The sequence below is a fragment of the Tasmannia lanceolata genome, unplaced genomic scaffold (genome assembly GCF_043159265.1).
Source record: "Tasmannia lanceolata isolate RefF3 unplaced genomic scaffold, GAP_Taslan_0.1 ptg000006l, whole genome shotgun sequence".
NCBI lineage: Eukaryota > Viridiplantae > Streptophyta > Magnoliopsida > Canellales > Winteraceae > Tasmannia > Tasmannia lanceolata.
The window spans coordinates 16,237,883-16,263,804 of NW_027518683.1; the positions used below are offsets into that span (position 1 = coordinate 16,237,883).

At 38.1% G+C, this 25,922-nt stretch overlaps 2 protein-coding genes across 5 annotated transcripts; both read right to left on the minus strand.

Annotated features, from left to right (window-relative positions):
• Window positions 1-1,806: 1,806 nt before the first annotated feature.
• LOC143879907 (high mobility group B protein 3-like) lies at window positions 1,807-12,576 on the minus strand. Of its 4 annotated transcripts, XM_077382590.1 has the most exons (9): window positions 12,375-12,529; window positions 9,350-9,441; window positions 8,664-8,792; window positions 8,516-8,573; window positions 8,372-8,416; window positions 7,030-7,110; window positions 6,861-6,944; window positions 5,415-5,469; window positions 1,807-2,474 (listed from the first exon to the last, which is right to left on the minus strand). In XM_077382590.1, the coding sequence occupies exons 2-8, from the start codon at window positions 9,418-9,420 to the stop codon at window positions 5,443-5,445; spliced, it is 495 nt and encodes a 164-aa protein (XP_077238705.1). In that variant the 5' UTR covers window positions 9,421-9,441; window positions 12,375-12,529; the 3' UTR covers window positions 1,807-2,474; window positions 5,415-5,442. The 4 variants fall into 4 exon arrangements, with proteins under 4 accessions (XP_077238705.1, XP_077238702.1, XP_077238701.1 ...); XM_077382587.1 differs by lacking the exon at window positions 1,807-2,474 and having other exon boundaries at window positions 5,239-5,469; window positions 12,446-12,576; XM_077382586.1 differs by lacking the exon at window positions 1,807-2,474 and having other exon boundaries at window positions 5,239-5,469; window positions 12,375-12,528.
• Window positions 12,577-23,950: 11,374 nt separating this feature from the next.
• On the minus strand, window positions 23,951-25,583 carry LOC143878432 (ammonium transporter 1 member 3-like). The gene has a single exon (XM_077380724.1). The coding sequence runs from the start codon at window positions 25,520-25,522 to the stop codon at window positions 24,113-24,115; it is 1,410 nt and encodes a 469-aa protein (XP_077236839.1). The 5' UTR covers window positions 25,523-25,583; the 3' UTR covers window positions 23,951-24,112.
• Window positions 25,584-25,922: the final 339 nt, after the last annotated feature.

The window sequence follows — 25,922 nt, forward strand, 5'->3', positions numbered from 1 at the left end:
TCCCAGTTTCTTGAGGGCACGTTTGGCTGGTAGAATTTTTTTTCATGATAGATCGGCATCTCCGACTGGAGATGAGGGGTGGAGTCGCTAAAAATTAGGAAACAAAATCCTGAAAACTAGTGTCTCCAGTGATGAGAAGTTTTTAAAAATGGGGAAAAGGTCAATGCTTAATGCTTTATTTATGTCGTAGTTTATCCTAATTCAACATTAGAAGGATATTGATTGTTCCACAATAATCAAATACTTTTTTATGAAAGACTACATTTTTTATTCCATCCATAAATCCATTTTCTTCCCTATGAGTTCGAGTATCGATAAGAATTCTAATTCTTACTCTTCATATGTTATGGTATGAACATACTCAAAACCAGAATGACCTTTTCCCTATTTTTAGCAACTTCCAATCACTGGATACACTAGTTTCCGGGATTTCATTTCCTGATTTTTAGCGACTTCACCCCTCATCTCCAACTAGAGATCCCGATCTATCATGAAAAAAAATCCTGGCAGCCAAACGTGCCCTTAGGTTATTTCAACACTATTGGACCCGGAATTGTTTTCCCATGGTTTTTTTACCCTCTAATCTAAACGACCTCAGGGTTGGAAAATCCATGAAAATGATGTGGCGAGATTTTTAAAAAAAAGGAAAAATGGCGCAATCTTTGCCCCCTGAAGTGGACTTGCACTCTTTTGTTCTTAATATATATTTAAAAATATTGATATTTCTCATAAGGGGAATGATATCAGCACAACCTTGTCTTTTAGTATTTAAAGAGCCGTAAAAAGGTTATTATGGTTCCGAAAAAGCACTTACAAGCCAATTAAAAAAGAAAAGACAAGTTAGCACCGTACATGTATTAAAACGTGGTTGTGCTGATATCACTTCCCTTCCCATATTTTTCCTCTTTTCTTTTTTTAGAGTTTTTAGCTTCCCGCATTTTCTCTTTCAATTTCTAGCATCAGTTCCCAGTTCCCACCATCACTTCCTACTATGGCAACTATGCATTTTATTGTAGGCACTGTCATGTATACTTCTCCTGATATTCTTCCCGAGGTGTACACCTCTTACCCTTTTAAAACACACGTACTAACCACAAGCACAAGATTACCTTGAGTCTAGACTCTAGACCCCCGACATAAGTGATGCTTTACATCCTCTTTTCCACTTACGCTCATTTTACATCGAAAGAATCAGAACCCAAGAGAACCCAAGAGAAATGATAAACCAATATCCATAGGGGATCCATAGTATCCGCACCACCAATTCTATCTTAAGACTGTTGCCATGAGTGAGTTAGTTTAGGTGACCAGAGGCAGTTCTCTGTGCACCAGAGCAGTGCACTCTAATCTCTGCCTCTACATCTGTAGTTCTTAAGGTAGTTAATGGACAAGAATGAGAACGACATTTAGGGCATGTTTGGAAACCATGGAAGATTATTGAGGCTAGTTATGAGAGACGGGTTAACAGGAAGAGGTTTGAGAGGGTGGGAGTGAAGGGTGAATGAAAAGGTCCAGAAGAAGAAAGGGGGAAAACCCCAGTATACAACAAAGGGAGACTGACGAAAAAGAAAAGAGATAGAACAAGAGAAAACAAAAGTTAGGGGGTAGAAAATCAAAAGGCTTCAAAACAACTTGTGACTTAGAAATAAGGTACAAAACATAGGTAAAATGATTTGAGGACGCCCATAGAACATCTGGTGTTCAAGAAACCATTCATACCGAAACTGAATTTGTCTGGGGTAAACCCTTGGGACATTTTAGGCCGATTTTCTTTAAAGATTCATCAGAACAAACTCCAAAGGAATCTCCATCAACCACAAATATTATTGAAGAAGAACAGTGATAAATTTTTTAAAAAAAAGTGAAATTGAAAAATCTTAACAAAATACAAATAAAGTATAAATACAGGGAAATTTCCATACGTGTCACGATACTTGTGCTCTAGGAGAAGAAGCTATCGAGTCACCAACCAGCTAATCATACCACTGTGTTACAAAACTCACAAATAAATTGGTGAGTCGATTAGGTTTTACCAGGGCCGAGCTCTTGTCCGAGCCCCAAGTTTGGTCAGTGCAAGTAGATAAAAAAATTCCCTTCGACTTCGTCCGAATTAATGAAAAACCAGAAATTTTTGTGAACAATGAGGAGTTGAATTTGTTGATTCTTGGATACGAAGACTGTCAATCGTTTACTCTGTATTATATGTTACGTGCCTAGTTTCCAAGTCAGTTTTTAAACACCGAAACATATATGATGCCTTGGGCAGACTCCACAACTAAAGTTCTGGTAAACAATCCCATTGCAATTCTCATAATGTTAAAAGTGTTGCCACCACCTTCACCTTCTTGAAATGCAAGCTTTTCTTCATCTATTCATGGGAAACCCTTACATACTGAAAATCTGAATCGGTGACCATTTTTTGTCACTCAGCCTCCTCTTTGGGATAATGTCCATCTTCAACATCACACCTATATCTGTACATTTCACCTAGTTACACTATTGTGATAATCATAGACAAAGGATCATCCTTTTGGGGTAAACCTATAGGTTCAGAGATAAATTTCTAGTAATTTGGAGCAATATATGGGTTTTAACTCAACCAAACAGCAACATGCGTTCTCAGATCAGCAAAAACAGATCAGAAATATTAAAGAAAATACAGCAAAGATATTCAAAGAATGACTTGAGGGATAACTTTCTAGGGTGTACGTAGTATATGGATTCTTTGTTTAGTAGGATAACCTTCCGAAAATGATTTAAGGGATACATTTTTTTTTTTGAATGGCATGATTTAAGGGATAATTACAATCAATTTACCATATATAAAATCAATCAACTATGTTGCTATAGAGAGATGTGATGAGGATTTATTGACATCTTTAGAGGTCGCCAAATTTAGAGAGATATGATGAGGATCTATTGACATCCGTAGAGGTTGCCAATCTTTAGAGAGATATGATGGGGATCTATTTTCATCTTTAGAGGATTCCAACCACTGTTAGATGGACTCTTCCAAATGGGCGAAGAATCCGTGCCGGACACATCTCAGATTCCAATACTTCAATATTCTCTCTAAGACACTTCTAGATCTCTTCTACCTGTTGTTTCGGAATACTACTACCACAACTTTACAATTACCATATGTTTTGAGTTTTAGCCATCCTAATATTAAGTTTCTTAAGTGGAACTAAAATATTATATCTACTTAACCTATTGAAAAAATCAATATATTACTTGTCATAAGTCATAACCATATTATTATATAAAAAATAAAATTTGAGAATTGATTAAAATATTTGGGCGAATTCACGAATCATTCTTCTCGAGGTTTGCCGAATCCGATACTCGATACCTGTGTCGGATTCCAACACTCGTATCAGTACTGATGCAAAATTTATCAACTCTATTGGCTCCTTCCTTTTATGTCACTCTCCCACTAATCCTCTTACACTCCCTCTCAAGCCGCTGTATAGATGTTAGGCACAGCTTGCCTAATACATCATAAAAGGTTGCTCGATCTAGTGCTTTTGTAAGGATATCGGCTAATTAGGAGGTAGATCTAACAAATAGAGTGGCAATTATTTTGTATGACACCTGGTCATGACTAAAATGACAATAAACTTTGACATGCTTTGTCCTTTCATGAAACATTGGATTAAAAGCAACATGAATGGCGGCCTAATTGTTCACCGGAGTAGAAACCTCGACTCTCATATCATTTAGGTGGCTGCAAAGGTCATATCACCAATTTATTTGCCCACTAACAAGACACATCACCAACAACTAATACTCACAACTCTAAAACACATAACCATATGATAACAACACTGTAACTACGTCATATACATCACAAGATGCACGTATCATTACCCCCCCCCCTCCCCCCCCCCAAAGCAACGGCCATGTCCTTATGGTTGAATTATTGGTGAAAATATTTTATTCCACCTAGGTCCTAAATCATATTGTACACAATTCTATTGAACAATGCAATTATCATTACGCTTTCATGTTCTTCAAAAATATCGGCTGCGATCATTTGAACCCCGCCTTCAAAATCCATGACCATCAAAGTTAGAAAGAAATGTGATTTTTATGAATCCACATCAAAATGACGGAATGGTCGAATGGCTGAATAAAATCAATATGATCATTGGCAGTGTGTTCAACTAAATCATCTTTGTCGCTATCAATTCTTGCACTTTTCTCTACCCGAACATCAACATTTTAAAGATTCAACTTTTCTTCACCTCTGTGCATTTCCTCTATCATTATGTTGATTTTTTTTCAAGCCTTCTGCAAATTGTCATTTTCCTTCCATCTTTTTCAAAACAGGAGCTTTAATCTTAAAAAAATCGTCACGTATGGAATCCAAAATCTAGACTTGATAGCTAGGAACATAACAGAGAACTTGGATAGGATAGAATGGAATGGAAGAAAATGATCCACGTAGAAGAACCCAACTAGAACCAGGATTAGAGCCGGGTAGATTCCTTTTACCTTCTTCATGAATTTTTTCTAAAGGATTCATTTAGCCGACCCCAACTAGTTTGAGCAAAGGCTTTGTTGAGTTGAGTTGAGTTGAGTTGAGTATCGAATCCAAAATCTCCCAAGACATAGTCATGGCACAGGATCAACGGCTCTGATACCACTTGTTACGTGACTAATTGGACATAAAACAAGTAAACAAAGATTGAAAAAAGGGCAGGGTGAGGTTGATCTGAGGCAGGCAACCGGATCTCTTAATGGTTCAATTCAAGAGGAACCGTGACTCTCCTGAAGCATAAGATTCTTTATGTTGGTTGCAAAATTCTCTACAATCCCATTGTAATACAACTACTTCAATACAAACAAAAATAGTGTCACATCACAATCTCTTTGCCCACTTCCAAGACACATCATCAACAACACCCACAATCCTAAAACACATAACCATACGATAACTACATTGTAACTAACCTCATATACACCACAAGATGCACGTATCAGATACAAGTGCAGAGGTCATCTTCTACAAAAAACCTATACTAGCTCTAAGCTCCAATGTGCCAACATCTATCATCACTAATTTGCTACCTCTGCCATTGTCTTATTACCATATAATTTTTTTTAAATGATTTATTACCATACAGAATAAGCCTCCGATATCTCAAGCATCAAGATTCTCTCAACGAAGAGAAGATCGGTATGATTAAATTCCCATGCAATGCTAAGATGCGAGCAGGGAGCATGCTCTATATCTACCGAGAATATATCAACTTGAAAAGAAGGCAAAGATAGTGAACAAATATACAAGTGACCTAGTATGGAAATGAAGCAGCAGCAGGAGCTACATTTTTTCCCAATTTAGGGGACAAGCACTTATATACTAGGGTAATATCATACACAATCCAGAACTAATGGAGTGGATAACTTACACTGCCCAACCCATAAAGGTCATCAAGTTCATTCATCGTCGTCGTCATCCTCCTCCTACAGACAACCAAGTTCGATTACATCAGTACTTACTATATATAGATAAAAAAAAACAAAGAAACAGCACAGGTGGGGTTGGGGGGGAGGCTGAGAGATGAATCGGTAAAAAGGACAATGTTGGGAATGTCAATTAACCCAAAACTTCTATTAACTTTCGCATGCATGTTATGCTACTTGTGTAACATGCAGGAAGAAATCAATCTTAAAATGTCTTCAATGAAAAAGATACTAATAATTTAGGAACTGTGTATATTGGCCAATGAGTTCCCCCAAATTCAAAATTTTCAAATCAGAAATTTCCCAACTTGTTAACATGGAGTACAGGTGCCAGGTAGCATATTTGATGATTCTATACAAAATTACTAAGAGTGATCTAAGGAAATTGAAACTCTGACGCCTCTAAAGGAGACTCAAAACCATTACTGGGCCAAGATCACATAAAAGTCCTGACTGTGTCCATGGGTCCAACTGTGTATCGGCTGATTCATATCAGGATTTGTTGGCTCCAATCTGATATGGATGCCCTAAATCGGAAGTTACAACAATCGCCCCAGTATTGGGAGCATTTAGGGCTGGATACGGCCAATACAATACTCACAGCAACCATATCATGCCCCTAATTCTTTCATTATTTTCAACTGGTTTAGCCATTGTCTTGATGGAGGAGAACAATAAGACCATTTTCTGTTGATCCTTACTCGAATCGAGCATTGAAAACATGAACCAAAGTGAATGGACGACTCGATTTAAAATTTGATGGATTTAGAGATTTTATTTATTTCAAGTGATTATTTTATTATTTTGCTTTGATTTGTTAAGGATTAGTTGTGAATCCTCAAAGGCACGCATGAGTCATTGAAAGGGCTTGCTTGTTGAGAGAATTTGATGAGATATAATTTAAGGTTATTTAAAAATTTCTTCTTATTTTTAACATTTTTTTATTAATTTTCCTGTTCCTTTCTATTTTTTTCATTTGTATATGCATGTTTTAATTTAAGGTTAATTAAAAATTCCTTCTTATTTTTACATTTTTATATTAATTCCCCTATTCCTGTCTATTGTTTGATGCTTTTGCATGTTTTTAACAAGGCCAGATACAGTGACAAAGGTTGATGCCCACGTTTTATTTTCTGGTACTTCTTTTCAAAAAGATCTAACATTCAATGTTCTCAAAAATAAAAATAACATAAAATAAAATAAACTATCACCCCACTCCAGCTTATTCTGATGCCTTTGAACAAAAGACCCAAAATATAAAGCACATTTTCCACTTTGCATCTTCTCTCATGAAATAACATGTGCAATTGTCAGTGCAAGTGAAAAGATGCTAATGCGTTCCTGTCATTCAACGCATTTGAAGGGCAAGCATTGAGCTTAAGGGCATTTACCTCTTCACTTTCCTCATCATCGTCATCATTGATTTCAGATTTTGACCTATCAGATTCCTCATCACCATCATCAGCCATACTTTCCTGTAAGAACAGAGTTTGACAAAAATTAAACAAATTGGACGAGAATTTCAGTAAGTGTGGCAAAAGGATTGTGTTATCTGGTCACCTGTTTCTTGTTGTAAGCTGAAATAAGTTTTTCATACTCTCCCTTCCTCTTTGCAGCTTTAGCTTCATATGGTGCTTTCTCCTATCAAACATGGCAGCAAACAGAGAATTATTTCCACTGGTATACAATATCATTTGAATACAAAAATCAGTCAAGAATGTGAAGAAAATGATGAACACAAACAGAAACCATGTGAGAAGCATAATGTAACTGCTTCACTTAGTGCCAATGATGTTACTTTCCAACTTGGCACAGCTATTAGAGGTTCTTCCTATAAATCTAACTGAACCAATTCAAACTTGACCGAGTAAACAAAAAAGCTCACCGAATTGACTCAACTTGATCAAGATCAACTTTAGCTGAAGAAATGAACTCATTTTATTTAATTGTTTTTTGGTAGCTTTTTGAGCCTGCGGAAACTTGATCGAGTAGTAGCAGACTTGAGTGAGTACCCAAAAATAGTGACTGCGTACTTGAAAAGCATTCTTGAGACCACATTAGCTTCTAAGCCTAAAAGAACTCATCGAAAAGGAAATCCTTATTGGTTCTACTGCCTATTTTGTATAAAGAAAATAAATATTTTTATCAAAGGATAAGAAAAAATCGGTCGTGACTTTTTTTTCATGCTTTTCCCGGAGGCTTGGAGAAAGCATCAACCCATAGGATTTTCCTAATCCTCCAGGAAGAATGTGAAATTCTTTTTCCTTTTCACAGGGACCAGCAGAATGAATCTAGCCATAAGAAGAACGCTTGCTCGACGGGTGGGTCTTGCAGGCAAGCTCCCTTCTGCCTTTGCACTCGAGGGCCAATCTCCGCCCGGGTGGGTCTTGGATTGTTTTTTCAGTAGTTTTTGAACCTGAGGGAACTTGATTGGGTAATAGCAGACTTGATTGAGTACCCAAAAACACTGACTGGGTACTTGAAAATTATTCCAAAAAATGTGAGACCACATTAGTTTCTTAAGACTAAAAGAACTCATCGAGTTCCCAATGGAGTCAACTCAGTCTAGACCCCTCAAGTCTATATACCTCACAATCTGCCGCATCGATATTGACTGAGATTGTAACAATTGATATTGGCACGGATGACTAACAGATTCAAAATCAATATTCAACCATCCCCAACAGACTCGGCTTGATGCACACTGCCTACGCTAATTCAACTTGGAGATTGCAGGAATGTATCTCACAAGTGCATCATTGTATTCACAACGCATTAAACCGAATGATCTGTTAAATTTTCTTAACCTAAAATCACAATCAGGCCTGTCATCTTCCATCACCTTAGTATATTTATACAACAGTCATAATAGCATTATCAAATCAAACATAGAAGCACTTACAGCACCAGACAATGACTTCCACTTCTCTCCTCCGGCTTTCCCAACCTACAGTCCAGTATCCAATACCCAAATTCATTATTTAATCCCAAAATCAAAAGATTGAATCAAATTAATAACAACACTAAAAACCATGTCACTACTTACAGCTGAGACAGCCTTCACATTAGGATGCTCTAGTTTGTATGTCTTTCTAAACTCTTCGCTGTAACATTTATACAACAAGAATAAAGAAACATTCTTAAGGTAAATACAACAATGCTAAATTAAATTCCCCAAGTATCGCTCCACTTACAGAAAAACAAAGAAAGCACTAGGTGGCCTCTTGGGTTTGTTAGGATCCTTTTTGGCAGCTTTTTCTTTTTTCGCCCTTTTTTTACTACTTTTATCTGCTTTAATAGCCGCCTTTCGCTTCCCAACCTTTCTGGAAAGAAGTGACACACATAATCATTGCCAAACATATTTAGGTAATCATCTACATGACCGACCATCGAATAGAATAGTTCAATCCTATGTTAAAAAGTGCATGTCATTTCAAAAAATTACAATACCAAAGACATGTATAAGACACATGTTGACAAAGCTATCAGAAAAAACACAATGTAACATTTTTCTTCTTTCTGGTATTAATTTATACACTATTCATATTCTTCTAATTCATTTTATCAAAATCATATTTTCAAAATCACAGGTCGTTATGAACTAAAATAGTAATATTTCTATGATGACATCATTTTCAATATGATCTAATGTAACAGTAAGGATGTCTCAACATGTCAGGTTTCTGCAGCACAGACACCGGTGCCTGCGTTTGAGTTACTTAGTTTCTATCGTATACAACACCAAACAGGCCTTCCACTACAAATACAAAAGCAGAACTTTGGTCATACAAGTAGGGAAAAAAAAAGATCCTGGGAGTTTGAAGGTCTAGAACAAAAAAATGATTGACCATTTAAAAAAAATGCTTGATTAAGTATTAACCTGTCTTCGACTGGTTTCAACACTTCCTTTGTCTCCTTCTTTGTTGTTCCCTTCCCCTTTGCTGCCTTCATTGTAAGGATAAAAAAAATCCCCTGGAAGAATGAAAAAAGTAGCATGGGAATCAAGAGTAGCACATACAATAATTAACCACAAAGAGAACTTCCAAAAAAAAATGCACCCAAAACCAATGTTCAACGCTCATTGATGGACTTGAAACTCAACCAAGTCGATTCAGAAAGCAGGGCTTTCACACAGAGCCCAAACACTGGATTTACAAAAAATCTCTGGACTGCACGATGGGCACAGCTGATTTTATTTTATTTTTTTGAAATGGTGTAAGATATATTAATAGAGAACACAAACTCCAAGACTGAGCTGGTCAAGGGAGTACGATGGGCACAGCTGATGCTTTACAGAACAGTGAGATTTTCACACTCCGACAAGTTGAACCCGAATCAAAAGACTGATTTCCGAGTCATTTCAATTTTATACGTTGATGTAGACAACAAATAACTACTTCATTACAGAAGAGGCAGCATGAAACAATGAATTAAAAAAATAAGAGCTCTGACAGAACCTAAAGTTTTGCAACCAAAGCCAACACATCAGAAAATCATATGGAGAACAATACTTAAACTAAACATGATATGTTGGTTAAAAGGATCCTCTAGACCTCCTTGGAGGTTTGCTCATTGGATGGAAGAGATTTTTTATCGTATTGGAGAATCATCAATGACTTTTTGCATGTGAGAAAATCGGCCAATGGAGAGGCCGATAGGCTTGCCAGCGATGAAGTAGATAGGGCTGCTTTGGAGTTTTTTTATTTTCTACCTCCCTGAGATCTACTCTTTTTTTTTGGTATCTTCCTTTGTTTCCTTTCTCTTTGTTTTAACCATCTCAGCCGTGGGGTTCGCCCCTTTTTACTAATATAATTTTAACCATTCAAAAAAAAAAAAAACAGTAATCAAACTAACCTACAAATCAGAAAAATATTATCTGTTGTAAGGAGGAGATCAAACAAAAATCCTGTCTTCATAAATCTATAAATCCTAAGAATTACCATAGTTCTTGTGTACTTAGCTTTCATTTTCCATTTCCATTAATTTTCTTCCTTCTTATTTTTCGCCTTTTAATTTCAGTAAGTATCACTTTAATATATTATTCATAAGTGATACTAATTGAAATTAAATTTGAAAGAGGGCATAAAAAAAAAGGGAAAAAACTCTCAAGGTAAAGAGAATTGCAACAAGATATAATAATAAAAATAAACAGAAAGAAAGATCGATAATGCGAATATTAAAAAAAAATTAAATATAACAAAAATTATGAACTAAAAAATTGACACACGCCATTCGAAATTAGGAAAGCTGTTCTAACTAGGGCTGCAACTCGAGCCGGGTAAAACCCGACCCGCATCGACCCGACCCGAAAATAGCCTGGGTCGGGTTCAGGTTTCATGGGTTTTGGGTCGAGCCGGGTTCAGCATTCAAAAGCCCGCATGAATCTCGGGTCGAGCCGGGTTTGAAGGGGCCCGACCCGACCCGACCCGAGTTACATAAGTTATAGTATGTACATTTTTTTCTATTGTTAGTTAAAAGTTAAAGGGATAATTACATTTACACCCCCTCTAGTTTCTGACACATCCACTTCCACCCCTATAGTTTAAAACGTGACAAATACACCCTTGTAGTTTCAATTTGTTTAAGGTAGGCCCCCTCAGCTGAAGGTTCGTCCATAGATTGAAGGGTTAGGATGATCCGATGGAGCTGATTTTTTGGGCACACTCTAACTATGTCAGGACCCATCAAATGAACGCTTTGGATCATCCAAACAATGTGGGCCCACATTATTTGGATGATTTTTTGGTAGTGTTTGGATTCGGGTAGGGGCCCACATTATTTGGATGATCCAAAGCGTTCATTTGATGGGTCCTGACATAGATATGGTGTGCCCAAAAAATCAGCTCCATCGGATCATCCTAACCCTTCAATCTATGGACGAACCTTCAGCTGAGGGGGCAAACCTTAAACAAATTGAAACTACAAGGGTGTATTTGTCACGTTTTAAACTATAGGGGTGGAAGTGGATCTGTCAGAAACTAGAGGGGGTGTAAATGTAATTATCCCAAAGTTAAAAGTGAAAACCCACGCACCCACTGTTACTGTATGTGAGTGTAATTTCTGCTTCTATGAGTTGAGTTGATTCAAGTGTTTGATTCAGCATTGTTTGATTGTAATTACAACATTGTTTGATTACAGCATTGTTTGATTCAAGTGTGATGTGAGTGTAATTACATCATTGTTTGATTCAAGTGTAATGTGAGTGTAATTTCTGCTTCTATGAGTTGAGTTGCCTTGCCAAACAAGAATTTTCCTTAAAAATTTGCGTCAACGTGAAAAAACCCGACCCGACCCGAACCGACTCGAGATTTATCATGGGTAGGGCCGGGTTTGGAAATCGTGGGTTTTCCGAAAAAAAACCCGACCCGACCCGACCCGAGATATTTCTCGGGTAGGGTTGGGTTCTCCAAAGCCCGACCCGAGTTGCAGCCCTAGTTCTAACAGTAAGTAAATTTCAATTTAAAAGGAAAAAAAATGCAATTAAGATAGAGATCAGTAAAGTTAATGGAAACACATAAGAATATCGAAAATCAGGAAAATTCCTCAGAAAAAGAGAGAGAGATTCTGTTAGAATATGTAGAGATTTTCCACTGATCTTTCTATGTTTATCCTTTGAGTGATCTATCTAAACACTTATTAGGCTCTTTATAATCATCTAAGATTAGTGGAAAATCTATAAATTTATCATGTTATCAGAGCATTAGATCCAAACGATGAGATCTCAAGTCAGTCTAACGGTGAGATCTCACATATTCTAACAGATTCCGTAAGCTTACGATCAAAAAATTCTTCGGATGATTAAAATCGACATCCAAATAAAAAAAAATCAACGAAAAAGAAGATCAGATCTTTAAACAACTACGAGAAAAAAAATATATAGAGAGAGATCTAAGAAATTGGCATACCTCGAGAGGGGAAAAAATACAGAGAAGAGAGAGTAAAGGCAACGAGAGAGAGATGAGAAATGCGTACAAACCCCGTTGGAGAGGAGAGTATCCTTGTAAGAAGACTGGCTCAGCCGGTAAAACTTTGTTAGATGCCTCTATTCAATGGACTGATGATAATGTGGAACTGGTTACTGCCGGTTTTCTCAGTTTGCTTACTGTTGCCAAATGAGCTTTGAGAGGCAAACGACAAGGAGATATTTTTTGAGGGTCTCTCGAAACGACACGTGGATGATTTGGGACCATGTCAAGTTTGAGATGTGGCTGATGTTTGTTTAACAAGAGATAAGCGACTTTATCTCTAATCTAATTAATCCTATATACCCATTCGTAGAGCTGTAAATGGTTATTATACTATGTAGAGGAGTCTAACGGATCCCATCAACGTGGGGATCATGATTCGATCAAGGTGGCAAATGGGCCCTGACGGGCAGGCACGGCATGGCAAAATGAGGCCTGGAAAGGCCCGTGGGCCGGGCCCGGCACGGCACGGAAGGATTCACGGGCCGTGCTGTGCCGGGTCGATTTCCTCATTGACTAGGCACGGCACGGCCCGCATCCCGTTGTACCTGCCCCTTTTTTTTTCCAACAGAAGTATTCACGGTCCTCACGGAGTTCCGTGAATAATTTTTTTGTTTCCACGGAACTCCGTGGGGCTCCATGGAATTGTGGACTGTTGGAAAAAAAAAAGTAGTCATTTTTTGTTTACGATCTAGTTGGTCCCATTTTTTATCAATTTTTGTTTACAATTTGCTTGGTCCCCTTTTGGATACCTCTCTAGCATTACTCCCTAGCTTTCGGATATCACTTCACTTTACAATAGTAATTTAAAAACAAAGATCGATTGTGGCCTGGAGTATTTATAGGGCCGCCAATTTCACCCGTGAAATCAGGGATCCGCCCGGCCCCGCCCATCCCCGAACGGAGAGGGGAGGGGATTCTCCGACTTGGAGCTGGGATGGGACGGGGACTTAAAAAATTCCCCGAAGCGGGGATGGGGATGGAGATGGCCCCACCCCGCCCCGTTTTACTATGCAAGCCATTATCAATATCCTCTTATTTTAGTATTATTTTAGTGTTTTTTAAGTTAACAGTAAATATTTTTTTATGCTAGTGACATTGGCACTACCATATTTTGATAAGTGCACAAATACGGCTTGACTTTTTCTTTTTTTGAGGTGAGGATTTTTTTGTAAGGCGGGGATGGTGATTAGGTATTCCCTGCGGGGTAGGGACAAGGATTCCCCGCCATCCCCGAAGCGGGGACGGGGAATGGTCCTCCCGCTGGGGACGGGGAGGGGGAATGCAACATCCGGCCCTGCCCCGTTGCCAGCCCTAAATATTTATCCAGGAACCCAGGCGGCACTTTTAAATTTTATTAATATAAAAAAATTATAACAAGACAAAAGGAGCTGGGGAGGACATAGAATCTTGCCTCTAACCCACCAACATACAAGGAAAGAAAAGACAGAATAAATACAATTATGAATTTCAAATTGGAAATTACAACTTCTAAATTAAAAGTCTTCATCAATCTTCAGCTGATGAGCTTGAGTCACCTTCTCGTCTACTATCTTGTATTCTAATATCTGCATCAAGTTAGTCCTTCAGGCACACGCATAACTCTAATGTTTTTTTATGACATTTTAGATCGTTTATCATCTAAAACCATGTTACTTGCACTAAAAGCGGACTCCAAAGCTACTGTAGACACTGGAAAGTTAGTAGATCACGTGCCATGATGGATAGCACTTGATAAGTTTTTTCATCTGCTTTCCACCATGGCAAAATTTCAAAAGTTTTTCATTGTTCGGGATTTGATATAATGTTCATTTTCCAAATACAATGATAACCCATTGTAAGATGTAGCACAAACACTACCAGGTTTTTGTCTTTTTGGTTTATTAACGCAAAAATTGGATTATTTTTAGGCCAAGAGCTCGTAAAAAAACTCGATCTTCGTTGTCCATATTCTACTTGATATATATGATACATAGACCTTAATAACAATCTAATTTCATTTATATTATGCCATGATTCCTTAGGTTCATTACCAAGGTTTTTATGTGACTCTTCTAACAAGACTTCTTAACCTTATAACTTGAATCTGGGGTCTATTACTGTATTTAAGGAATATGGAAGTGGAATTCTATTAAAATATTTTTTAAATTTAGTCTCCATTACTTCAATTATTTGTTCATATTGCTTATTTATATTTTATTTGAAAGTCAGAGTAATGTTATATAAAGTACTCATAATTATATTTGAGGTTGGTTTGTAAACAGCAGATAATGCATTAGTTGCATTGTAAAAAACTCCAAGCAAATTCATAAAACCCTCAATAGTGTTCCAATCTTCTAAAGATATAGTGTGACGGAAAGGTAGAGGCATATTTTCATTACAAAATGATGAAATTAAATTTCTATATGGAAGGCAGTGTTTGAACATTAAATAAGTTGAACTCCACCTATGTTTAACATCTAATTTGAATTTGAAAATTCTTTTCCATAAGTGTAGCATAATTTTGCAAATTCTTGTCTTCTATACATTGAATAACTGATAAATGAAAGATAATTTTTAATTTTTTCTATTTGTGGTTTAATAAGAGTCAAACCATCTTGCACAACCAAATTTAAAATATAGCATGCAGTCTAACATGAAAAAGATCTCCATCTAAAATAGGTTTCAATTCAGATTTTAATAATTGTACTGCAGAATTATTATTACTAGCGCATTATCTAGAGTTATAGAAAATATTTTTTGTAGAATATTATATTCACAAGCTGTAGATAATATATGTGTTGCTATGGAATTTTCAATATGTGGAAAATCAAGAAGACTGAAGCTAATTATTCTTTTTTCTAACATCCAATCGGAATTGATATAGTGAGTGGTTACACAAATATATGATAAATCTTTTTTTGTACTCTAAATATCGGAAGTAAGTGAAATTTTCCCATTAAATTCTTGAAAACTTGAAATCAGTTGTTGTTTGCGTTCATAAAAAAAGTTTTAAAATGTCTGACTTTAGAGTGTTTCTATGTACCTTTTTAAAAGCAGGGTTTAAAGCAAATTTAGCATATTTTTCAAAATGTTTATCTTCTCCAAAAACAAATGGTTGTTCGGAGTGTACAACGTACGCTGCTAGTTCTCTCCTATTTTGATCGTGAGTATAGGAAAATGAACCTAATGAGCTAGAGGTGACACTTAGTTGGGTTTGCTTAGGGTCCAATGATCCATGCTTTTTAGTACAAGCTTCGGCATGCCTTTTTAAGTAGCCCCTACAACTAAGATTTCTTTTACAATATTTATAAATTGCCCTAATTTCTATTGTTCCATTAGGACCTTTTATCTCTTCACGAGTAAAGGTAGATCAAACAACTTAAGTTCTACCTCTTTTAGGTTTAGAGTAAGAAGGAGCTTCGCTCCCATTAGCACTAGGGTTGGGTTGATTTTGGACTTGAAATTGAGATTCATGGGTTAAGTCTCTCTCTTCCTCACTCCACTGACCTCCCAAACAAGCTTCCATCAACTTATCATTGTCCATAACTTGGTTAGAGTCATGGCCAATGTTGGGGTAGAAAATTTCTTCGGAACCGGCCATTAAGAGAGATTTAAAAAAGATGAGGAAAGGAGAATTACAATTAAATATGTAAATGTTAAATATTTAAATGGGTACCAACCTCAACTTAATTGAGCAAAATGCCGTCCTCTTGTTAATCGCTAATCGCCACCCTCGTGTTAATCAACAATCCCCGCTATCTTGAAGAGTAGTTAGTGCTACTAACTAAAGAAAGAGAGAGAATTTGATTGGAGAGAGAACTTGATTAGGGAGAGAGAGACGTTGACTGGAAAGCTTAGATAATAGAGAGAGAGTGAACTTTGGTGAGAAATGAAGGGGGAGGGAAGTCGTATTTATAGGCTTGCCTTGGTCATTTTTTGACTTCCCAAAATACCCCCCAAAACTAGTTGTTGAAGGGGGTAATTTGGTAAAAGACATGAAATGACATAAATACCCAAGAAAAAAGAGTTGTTGAGGAGGGTATTTAGGGAAGGTAAAACATTTAAACTATAAAAATCCAAAAATACCCCCCAAAACTAGTTGTTGGAGGGGGTAATTTGGTAAAAGACATGAAATGACATAAATACCCTAAAAAAAGAGTTGTTGGGGAGGGTATTTAGAGAAGGTAAAAAGTTAAAACATTGAAAATCCAAAAATACGCCCCAACTGGCCATTTTCTTCACTTTAGGGGGGGGGGGATTTTCGGTATTTTATAAAATATAGAAGGTTTGGCCGAGAATACCCCCCAAAATAGCCATTTGAAACACCTTTTTGGGGGTATTCTCGGGTTTAAAAAAAAACACACACACATTTAATAAAATGGAGTTCCGGACTCACGGGCCGTGCGGTGCGGTGCCTTGGAACGGTCCGCCAAACCAAGCCCGGCACGGCCCATGACTCCGTGCCGTGCTGGCACTGCTCGTGGCACTGTAGCTATTAGGGCCGTGCTGGCACGGCTCGTATCGTGCCGTGTCGTGCCTTGCCGGGCCATGGGCCGCCACGGCCCATTTGCCACCTTGAATCATGATCTGATTGATTAGATCAACTTGCGTGGGTTTTATAGACTTGGCAAAAAGTGACCTAGACTAGCGGGTCCACCCGGTCCGCCCATAATTTATAAGTTCGGGTCACTAAATTAGTGACCCGTTGAAATTTGACCCGGCCCAACCCAACCATACAATACTAAGCCGAGCTAGGTAAACCCACGGGAGCCCGTAAAAACCCCAAATGATCGAGATTTTATATGATGTAAGTCTTTATAGTCCCGTAGTTTTCATAAAGTACTGTATGGATCACATCCTAGGATGATCTAAACCGTCCATGTGATGGTACACAATGTAAATAGGTTGTGCCCCAAAAAGCATTACCATAGGATGATCCTAGCCCTCTTGTCTATGGAAGTTTCCATAAATAATAATATGCAATTCCTCCATAGATCAGAGGGCTAGGATCATCCTATGGAAATGTTTTTTTGGGCACAACCTATTTATGTTATGGCCCATCACATGGATGGTTTGGATCATACTAAAGTGTGGGAATAAAACCAGCAAAAGAAAAAAAAATTGGGCGACCCACGGGTGCACCCGGCCCTGCCCATACGGGTGGGGTCTGGGTTCACAAAATAGTGACCCGTAAGAATCCGGGTCATTTGTGACCCGGCCCTACCACCCGACCCCGTACAGGTTGGGTGAAACCCGGCCCGGCCCACCCGTTTGTCTAGTTACTATCTGTGGACCCCGATTCGAGAGAGGCGGGGGACGAGCCCCACGAGAAGTCTCTCTGGAATCATCCACGTGAATGGAGAGCTCTACCAAGGAACTCTCGAAAGAAGTGTCTCTCACAGCATGAGTGGCGATGAAAGGTGAGATACCTCTCGATTCAGGGACTAGCCCAGATTCGAGACGTACCTTAAACAAAGAAGACTCGTCATCCAAAGAAGTAAGCCCTGGATCCCATACTATGCTCTGTTGCAATGGATAACCAGAGATATAAAAGAAGGTTCGTGCCTGGTTACGAATTTGGAAGGTCCGAAGAGCACCTCATCCGCCCAAGTGCGAGCACCTGGTCTCTTATGCCATTTATTTATTGATTTTGAAGAGTTTTGGACGAAAGTCATGTGAGATGGGAACATACATCTCCAAGAAGATATCTACCTAATCATGCATGTCTCAGAGATGAATAATAAGCACACACAAAATAAATGAGAGAAGTGTTACCCAAAAATAGCTAGGTTATGAGTGTCATATCTAATTGGTGTCTAAGTTCTGGTGTGTAGACACATGCATGCTACAGCTAAAGGCATAAGGTCTGTACTAGAAAGTAAGAAAACACAACAAAACACACATCACAACTTGACTCTACACCCGACTCGACACAACAAACCCTAAAACTCTAATGCAATACTTGACTCGGACCAAGATGGTCATCCATCCTAGCTGCTCTACGTATCCCGGCGTCGGGAAGAATCAAAATCAACGTAGTACGATGACCTATTCTAAACTACGATGTCTAACCATCTAGAACTGCTATCATAAACTCGGTCAACTAGACTCGACTGGTTTTTAAAGCTTTTTTTTTACGATTGCTTAAGTTCAGGTGAATTGTAATTTTTAGGACTCTCTATATGTCCTAACTAATGCAAGTTGGTTAGCCTTAAGCTATGCAGGTGGGCCCTACATCCTATGAGTAACTAGGCTGTGCATCCTAAGGAAAACCATGGGCTAACGAAATGCTTCCCAGTCTAGCCATCGGTTCGACTAAATGTCTACCCGACCATGACTCGAGGCCTTCTAACTCTAGGGACACTCACACGACAAGACACACCAAGCAACACAAACAAAACAACCTCCTAACTCTAAAACACCCCCAAATATCTAAGACAGACTCCTAACTCTAGGGGAAGATCTTTTTGAAAAGATTTTGAAGAATTTTTATATTTTTAGAAGGTTTGAAATGTTTATTTTTAAATGTTTGGTTGGACTTGGGATGTGGATCCCAAGCTGTACTACGTACCCTGTGGAAAGGGATCAAGCTAACGTAGTTCGGAACAGACTCTCCTAGCTACTCATAATGACTCAAGATTTTTAAGATTTTTAGTTTTTTCAGATGTTTTTGATTTTTTACTCAAGATGACAGAATCCTATCATCATAAAGGTAGGATAGACTCCTGATATCCCACAAAGGTTGGACATCATCATATGCTTTACGGGAGAACTTGACAGAATTACGACTCTGCAAGGGTTAGAAAGTATCCTATACCTTGCAGGAGTGGATAAAAATCTCATGACTTGATGAGAGGATAGATAGAATCCTAACCTCTATGATGATATGACTGGCTTTCGAAAGACTGACTCTCTAACTAAAGACAGATTCATATACGAAAAGACTGACTCCTACTACACAACCCTAAGAGGGGAGTACCAATGAGACTAGGCTAGTCTCCTTAAAAGAATAGGAGATAAAGAATGGTGCTAGTGAGACTGAGCAAGTCTCCTAGACACGGAGGTGGGCTCCAAGTATCCTTATCATTACTCGTGCAATGATGGAAGGATTAGGCAACTAATAGACCGAGTTGGTCTTTACCTAGTAGGGTTACAGCTTATGAGACTCGTGGTAGTCTCCTATGGGTTGACTCATTAAAGGGACAAAGCTTGTCTCCAAAGAGTTTGACTTTTCTGTCGAAACGTAGCTTGTCTCATAAAGGGATGGGTTCAAAATGACTCTTCCATTGCCTTTGCAATGAGAAAGGCTTTAATGTCTAGGGGATACACATATAAAAGACTGGTCAAGTCTTTTGAATAGAAGAGGGGAGTGCTACTTGGACTGAGCAAGTCCCCTAATGATGGGCTTGGGCTACTTAAAAGACTAAGAACACTTTACCTAAAGAAGAGGAAAAATGAGAAAAGAGGGTACCGCCATGTCCAGGTAAGTCCCTCTAAGGATGGGCTTGGACTAACGTCTTCATCGCCCCTTCGCAATGAGAAAGAGAATAATATATATATATATATATATATATATATATATATATATATATAAAATCCAAATATACCAATATTCTTATGTATACAATGAAGGATGTATGATCCCACTGTTTATTAATATTCGAAAATAAATGAGTTACGTTCGAACCTCCAAGGAAAGATAACCAAATATTCAGCAAACAATAATTCTTTAATTTTCTAATGAAGATCCTATAACATATACATGAAATCTCCACACAGTTATCCATCTAACTAAAAATATCAATGATTCTGCCGTATATGTCAAAGAAGCACAACAGATTAAACATTTTATTTATCCCTATTCATATGATGGAAACTGCTCAACTAGCATTTATGGATAAAATGCGTAAACCATAATCCTTTATATTAAAAAAAATCAAACATAATTATGCAAACACTCAACATGGACATACTAAAAAAAACTCTTTTATGTCAGAAATATAAGAGTAACACAGTTAATATAACCAATTACTCTAATTGAACGAATTTTTGCCTCTCAATTCATCAAAATGAGGGTATACAACCAATTAAATCAAGGATCCACGTAATTCTCCATTATACATTCTTTATTTTGTTTATATGCAGCTCTTGGGTAATGAGAAAATATAAGTAACATGAGGAAAATGATGAGGAATAAGAGTATGAGGAAAGTATCAAGTGGAAGTTCTATTGAAATTACCAGCACAATTCATGATTTCACAGTAGGAGGTCATTCACATGTTCAGTATATAAGATATGTGAGACCAACAGGTTATATATATCTCAATTAGACAATTAAAATTGGTAGCCTAATAGCGTAAGAAACTCTATTCTAATAAAGATACAATTATTCCTATGTCCTGACAATGATAAGGAACTACTCTCATAAACCTGTTAAAATAGCTATTTGTAACTTATCCAAAATTACAAAGTCTAATGAATATAAAGCCCTGAATTGAATTCCAATATGAAATTGGATTCCTAAAATAGCTTTCTTACATAAATCACTTTCATGAACCTGATAGCTTATGTTGGCAAGCTTATATATATATATATATATATATATATATATATATATATATATATATATATATATATATATATATATATATATATATATATATATATATATACAGGGGATAAATCACACTAGATAGCTTCTGATACTATCTGTAAACAGGACACAAATCACACTAGAACAATGTCATAAATCCAAATGCCACCTTCTGAATATTTTCCTTCGAGAATATATTACAAATGCCATTGAAAAAAAAAAAAGTGTTTCCTTGCTCATGCTTTTCATCAAAATACACAAAGACAAATTAAACACAGTCAAACATAAGGAGCTTCCAATTCTCGAAAATGAAACTCAAGAAGCACAGATTCTAGCTATGAATTAGATTTAAAAAAAAAAATCATTAAGTGATAAAAAAAAATCACAGGATCAGTTAAAAGCTCAAATTTTCCTGAAGACAATCAATTAAGAGCATAAATTTCCCCTTACAAGCACAAATAAAGCTATTAAAATCATAATGTCCAGTAAACTTGGATCTTCTTAAAAAAAACTTATAGAACAAATTTCTATTAAAGAAAATCAATCAGGAATTTAGATTTTCTAAATAAAAAATTAATTCTATACATACATATTTCATAAAAAAAAGAAAAAGAAAAGTAGCTTAAAGTAATCCCCAGAAGATAAATACAAGAGAACTTGCAAAATGAAAGAGAATAATGAAGAAGTTTGAGCTTATCATTCAACACTCATTTAATTATGAACAATAAAATTTCAAATCCATACCTGTAATGATCAAAGAGCTCTACTCGATCTGACCTTGACTTAAAAAAAAAACAAATCAACTTCACTTCCTCCTTTAATATTTGCACAATTTCTCCAAATACAACCGGAGCCTTGTCGGAATTTGAAGAACAAGTGATTTTCTAAGAAACTAAGGATGATCGGAGACCGACTGGAGCATCGATTGACTCGCCGGAGAAGAAGATCGCTTACGGTTCAAGGTGAGAAGGAAGAAGATTTACAGAGGATAAAGCCGAGGATGATGAAGATATTCCAGAATATATTGCAGAGGAGGTTTCTAGTGAAATTTCTCAGAGAAGTTGACCAGATTTGCAAAAATATGGTCGGAGCTAGAGAAATACAGATTTAAAGTGATATAATTGCCGGATCTTCAACAGAAATGATCGAGGAAAACGATCGGAACATGCCACAGCTTGGCCGGAGGTCAGCCGAAGAAGATGATCGGAGAATTAGGGTTTAGAAAAATGAGATCCAGTTTCTCTCTCAAGCTTTCTCGCTCTTTCTCTCTCTAAAAAGAAGAAAAGCTCAGATTCCTTTTTTTTAAAAGAAGTTAGCTGGTATTTATAGGTTTTTCTGGGTAGGGATATCAGCACAACTATTTTTGATAAGCGCACGATTGCGCGAAAAATTGATGGGCGCACCTTCGGATTGTGTCCTATATGCCCCCAGATTTGTCCTTTCCAGGATAAATTCGCCCCCCCCCCCTCCTTCAGGATAAACTCACCCCCTTCTGCATTTACACTACGACACTTCTTTGGTTCGTTCGCTAGGCAAACACGCTCGGATTTCGACATGATTTTGTGGGGAGCTAGATGGGACCCTAACCTAGCTTAGGATGAAGTTTGAGGCCCTAATTCATTCATTTGATGGGTTTTTGATTAAAATTGAAAGGTTTAGGGCACAGTCAAAATGGGGTGTCTACACTATCCATTCACATCCCTTAACCCTGTTTGTTTTGTATTTTGAGAATTGATTGTGGGTCCAAAACTGATTATTACTCAAAATTAAGGCCTTGTTCATTTTAGATTTTGACAGTTGGTTGTGAGTTCAAAACCGATGTTGGACTTAAGATTAAACAAGAAAGTCCAAACAAATTATTGGACTCAAAATTATACGTGATTTTGGGTCCAATAATCGATTTTAGACTCACAATCAGTTGTAAAAATCTAAGACGAACAGGGCCTAATGTAATTTGAGTCCAATAATCAGTTTTGGATATTGTTTTCATTAGAGGTGCAACTCGGGTTGGGCTCAACCCGAAAAAAACTCGTGTCGGGTCGAGTTTGGGTTCAGTTTTCCCAACCCGGGTTGGAAATCGGATTGGGTTGAGGGTTTGGGCAACCCGACCTGAGTGAAACCTGACATTTTTAATCAATTTTTTTATTTTTTTTTTAATAAGCTTAAAAACTCGGGTTGGGTCGGGTTGGAAAAAAGGTTCCTCGGATCAGGTCGGGTTGGCCTCAACCCGACCCGAGTTGCACCCCTAGTTTTTAGCGTTACTGAGATCACAATTACTAGTTGGATAATTTGTTACTTTGATTTCTGTGTGAACTTTTCTGTTAACTCTTCAATACCGTAACTCTACAACCTTGATTCGGAGAATCTATTTTAAGATGAAAATTAATTATTGGACTCAAAATTGAATTTAGTGTTGAGTGCAATAATTATTTTTTGGACTCATTATCGATTCTCAGATTCCAAAACTAACAATAATCAGTTTTGGACTCAAAATCAACTCTCAAACTCCAAAATAAACAGGGCCTAAAACAGTCAAGATTCTGAGGGGTTATAGCTAGTTCCCTGACGAAGCAAGAACAAGGGTCTAAGTTTCTTAAAAGTTGCTAAATACTTAATACTTTATGCTAGGTAAAGGGACTGTCAAAAGACTCTAAACAATGTGTGAAGAGTCTCACAGTGCTTATAGCTTAAGCCCTGTACGTTTTAGGTTCCGAGAATCAATTTTGAGTCCAAAATTGAATGTTAGCCTCAAAACAATGCGTGAAAGGCTGAGATTTGGAATAATCTCAGCTCTAAAATTAAATGCAATTTTTGGTCCAATAATCATTTCTGAACTCAAAATCGACTCTCAAAATCTAAAACAAACCGGGCCTTATGATGAACAAAATCACCTTGAGAAAATTACAGAGATGAGCATTTAATACCAATAAACCTAATTCAATCACGCATAATTGATAAAATTCAATTGATTCATCAAAACCCAATAATAAACCCAAAACAAAAACAAACTTTAGCCAGTTTAGCTATTTCTCCCTGTCTTATACACAACAAAAACTAGCAACTCACAGAACCAGATCAATCCAATTGCCTGCAAACTAAGCATCTAAGAGCGTGATCCTTCTTGCATTCTCACATAATCCGCGTAGAATCGAGGATGTTTTTCTTCGTGATGATCAACATAAGCATAGCCCCCATGGCTTGATATATCAAGTCCGGCGACTTCCTCCTCGCGCGATATCCTTAGAAGGCCGAGCTTATGAAGAACATAGAACAAAGGTCCCATGGTCACACTAACCCAACCCATAATCACCAATACCTCCACCACTTGAGCTCCAAGCAGCCCCCATCCCCCTCCCATGAACAGCCCAAATGGGCGTTTTACGCCTTCCGCGCCTGAATTATAAGCTTGAACTACAAATTCCTCCTTAGCAAATAGCCCTGTGAAGATTAGTCCCCAAGCACCACATCCCCCATGTAATTGTGTTGCCTCTAATGGATCATCAAACCTTAGTTTAAGGGCCACCACATTGAGCCCAATCAAGACCCAAGCCGCGAAGAATCCACACACAATCGCGGCCCACGGCTCAACCACAGAGCACCCGGAAGTGATCGCCACGAACCCACCTAAAAGCCCGTTACACACGTCCAATGCATCCCAATGGCCCACAAGCAATCGTTTGCCGAAAAGGGTCACTAGGCCCGCGGTCGAGCCCGCGAGCGTAGTGGTGACCGCAGTCCGGCTGACCCCGGTCCAATTTCCTTCATCGGTCGCGTCCGGATAAGAAACAAGGACCTTGGTGAAAGATCCGGGGTTGAACCCAAACCATCCAAACCACAACAAGAATGTACCAAGTACTACTAAAGTGGCATTGTGACCGCGCATTTGTATGGGCTTCCCAAAGGCATCGAACCGCCCGACCCGTGGGCCTTCTATTAGGGCACCCCAAAGACCCGCGACCCCGCCCACCAAATGAACCACACCACTTCCGGCAAAGTCAATGGCGCCGGACCCGAACAACAAACCACTTGTACCATCGTAACTTGGGCTAAGCCAACCGCCGGTGGACCAGACCCAATGGGACACAACTGGGTACACAAAGCCCGTTAGTAAGAATGAGAATACAAGGTAGGCACTAAATTGGGTCCTTTCAGCTATGGATCCGCTTGTTATTCCGGCAGCAGCAATTGCGAAAGCCCATTGATAGAGGAAGTAGGCATAGTCATATGTGTCATTGGGGATGTCTTTGAGGGCGAAAAAGCGAGTCCCGATGAAAGGGTTGGAATTGGAGCCTACGCCGAAGGCAAAGGCAAAGCCGAAGAGGTAGTAAGAGACGCTGCCCACAACGGCGTCCACGACATTGGTGAGCATGATGTTCATGGCGTTTTTGGCGCGGACGGAGCCGGCACATAGCATGGCGAATCCTAGTTGCATTACAAAGACAAGGTAGGCTGAGAAGAGGAGGTAAATGGTGTTGATTGAGTCGGCAACACTCTCCTCCCATGCGGTGGCCATGACACACAGAGAGCGAGAGAGAGAGAGAGAGAGAGAGAGAGAGAGAGAGAGAGACGTTGCAGGGGAAGCTTGTGGGATAATTTGCTAATAAAAGAGTTTGAATGGTAGATGGGTATGTAGGAACCACCCATTATGGGTTGTTGTGGATACGATATTTATGATAAAGGGGACGGGTTGGATACATGGATTTTATAATACAGGATTGCCAAATCCAGGTTTTAGTTTTAAAAATTCAGGTATTCGATTATAAAATCGAGGATTTCACTTAAATAATCATGTTTTAGGATGTGAAACCCAGGATTTTACAATCCTAAAATCCTGAATTATAAAATCCCTGTATTCAAACGGCCCCTTAGGAATCGGAGTTAGATCAAGAGAGAATATATGGTTAGTGGGTCAG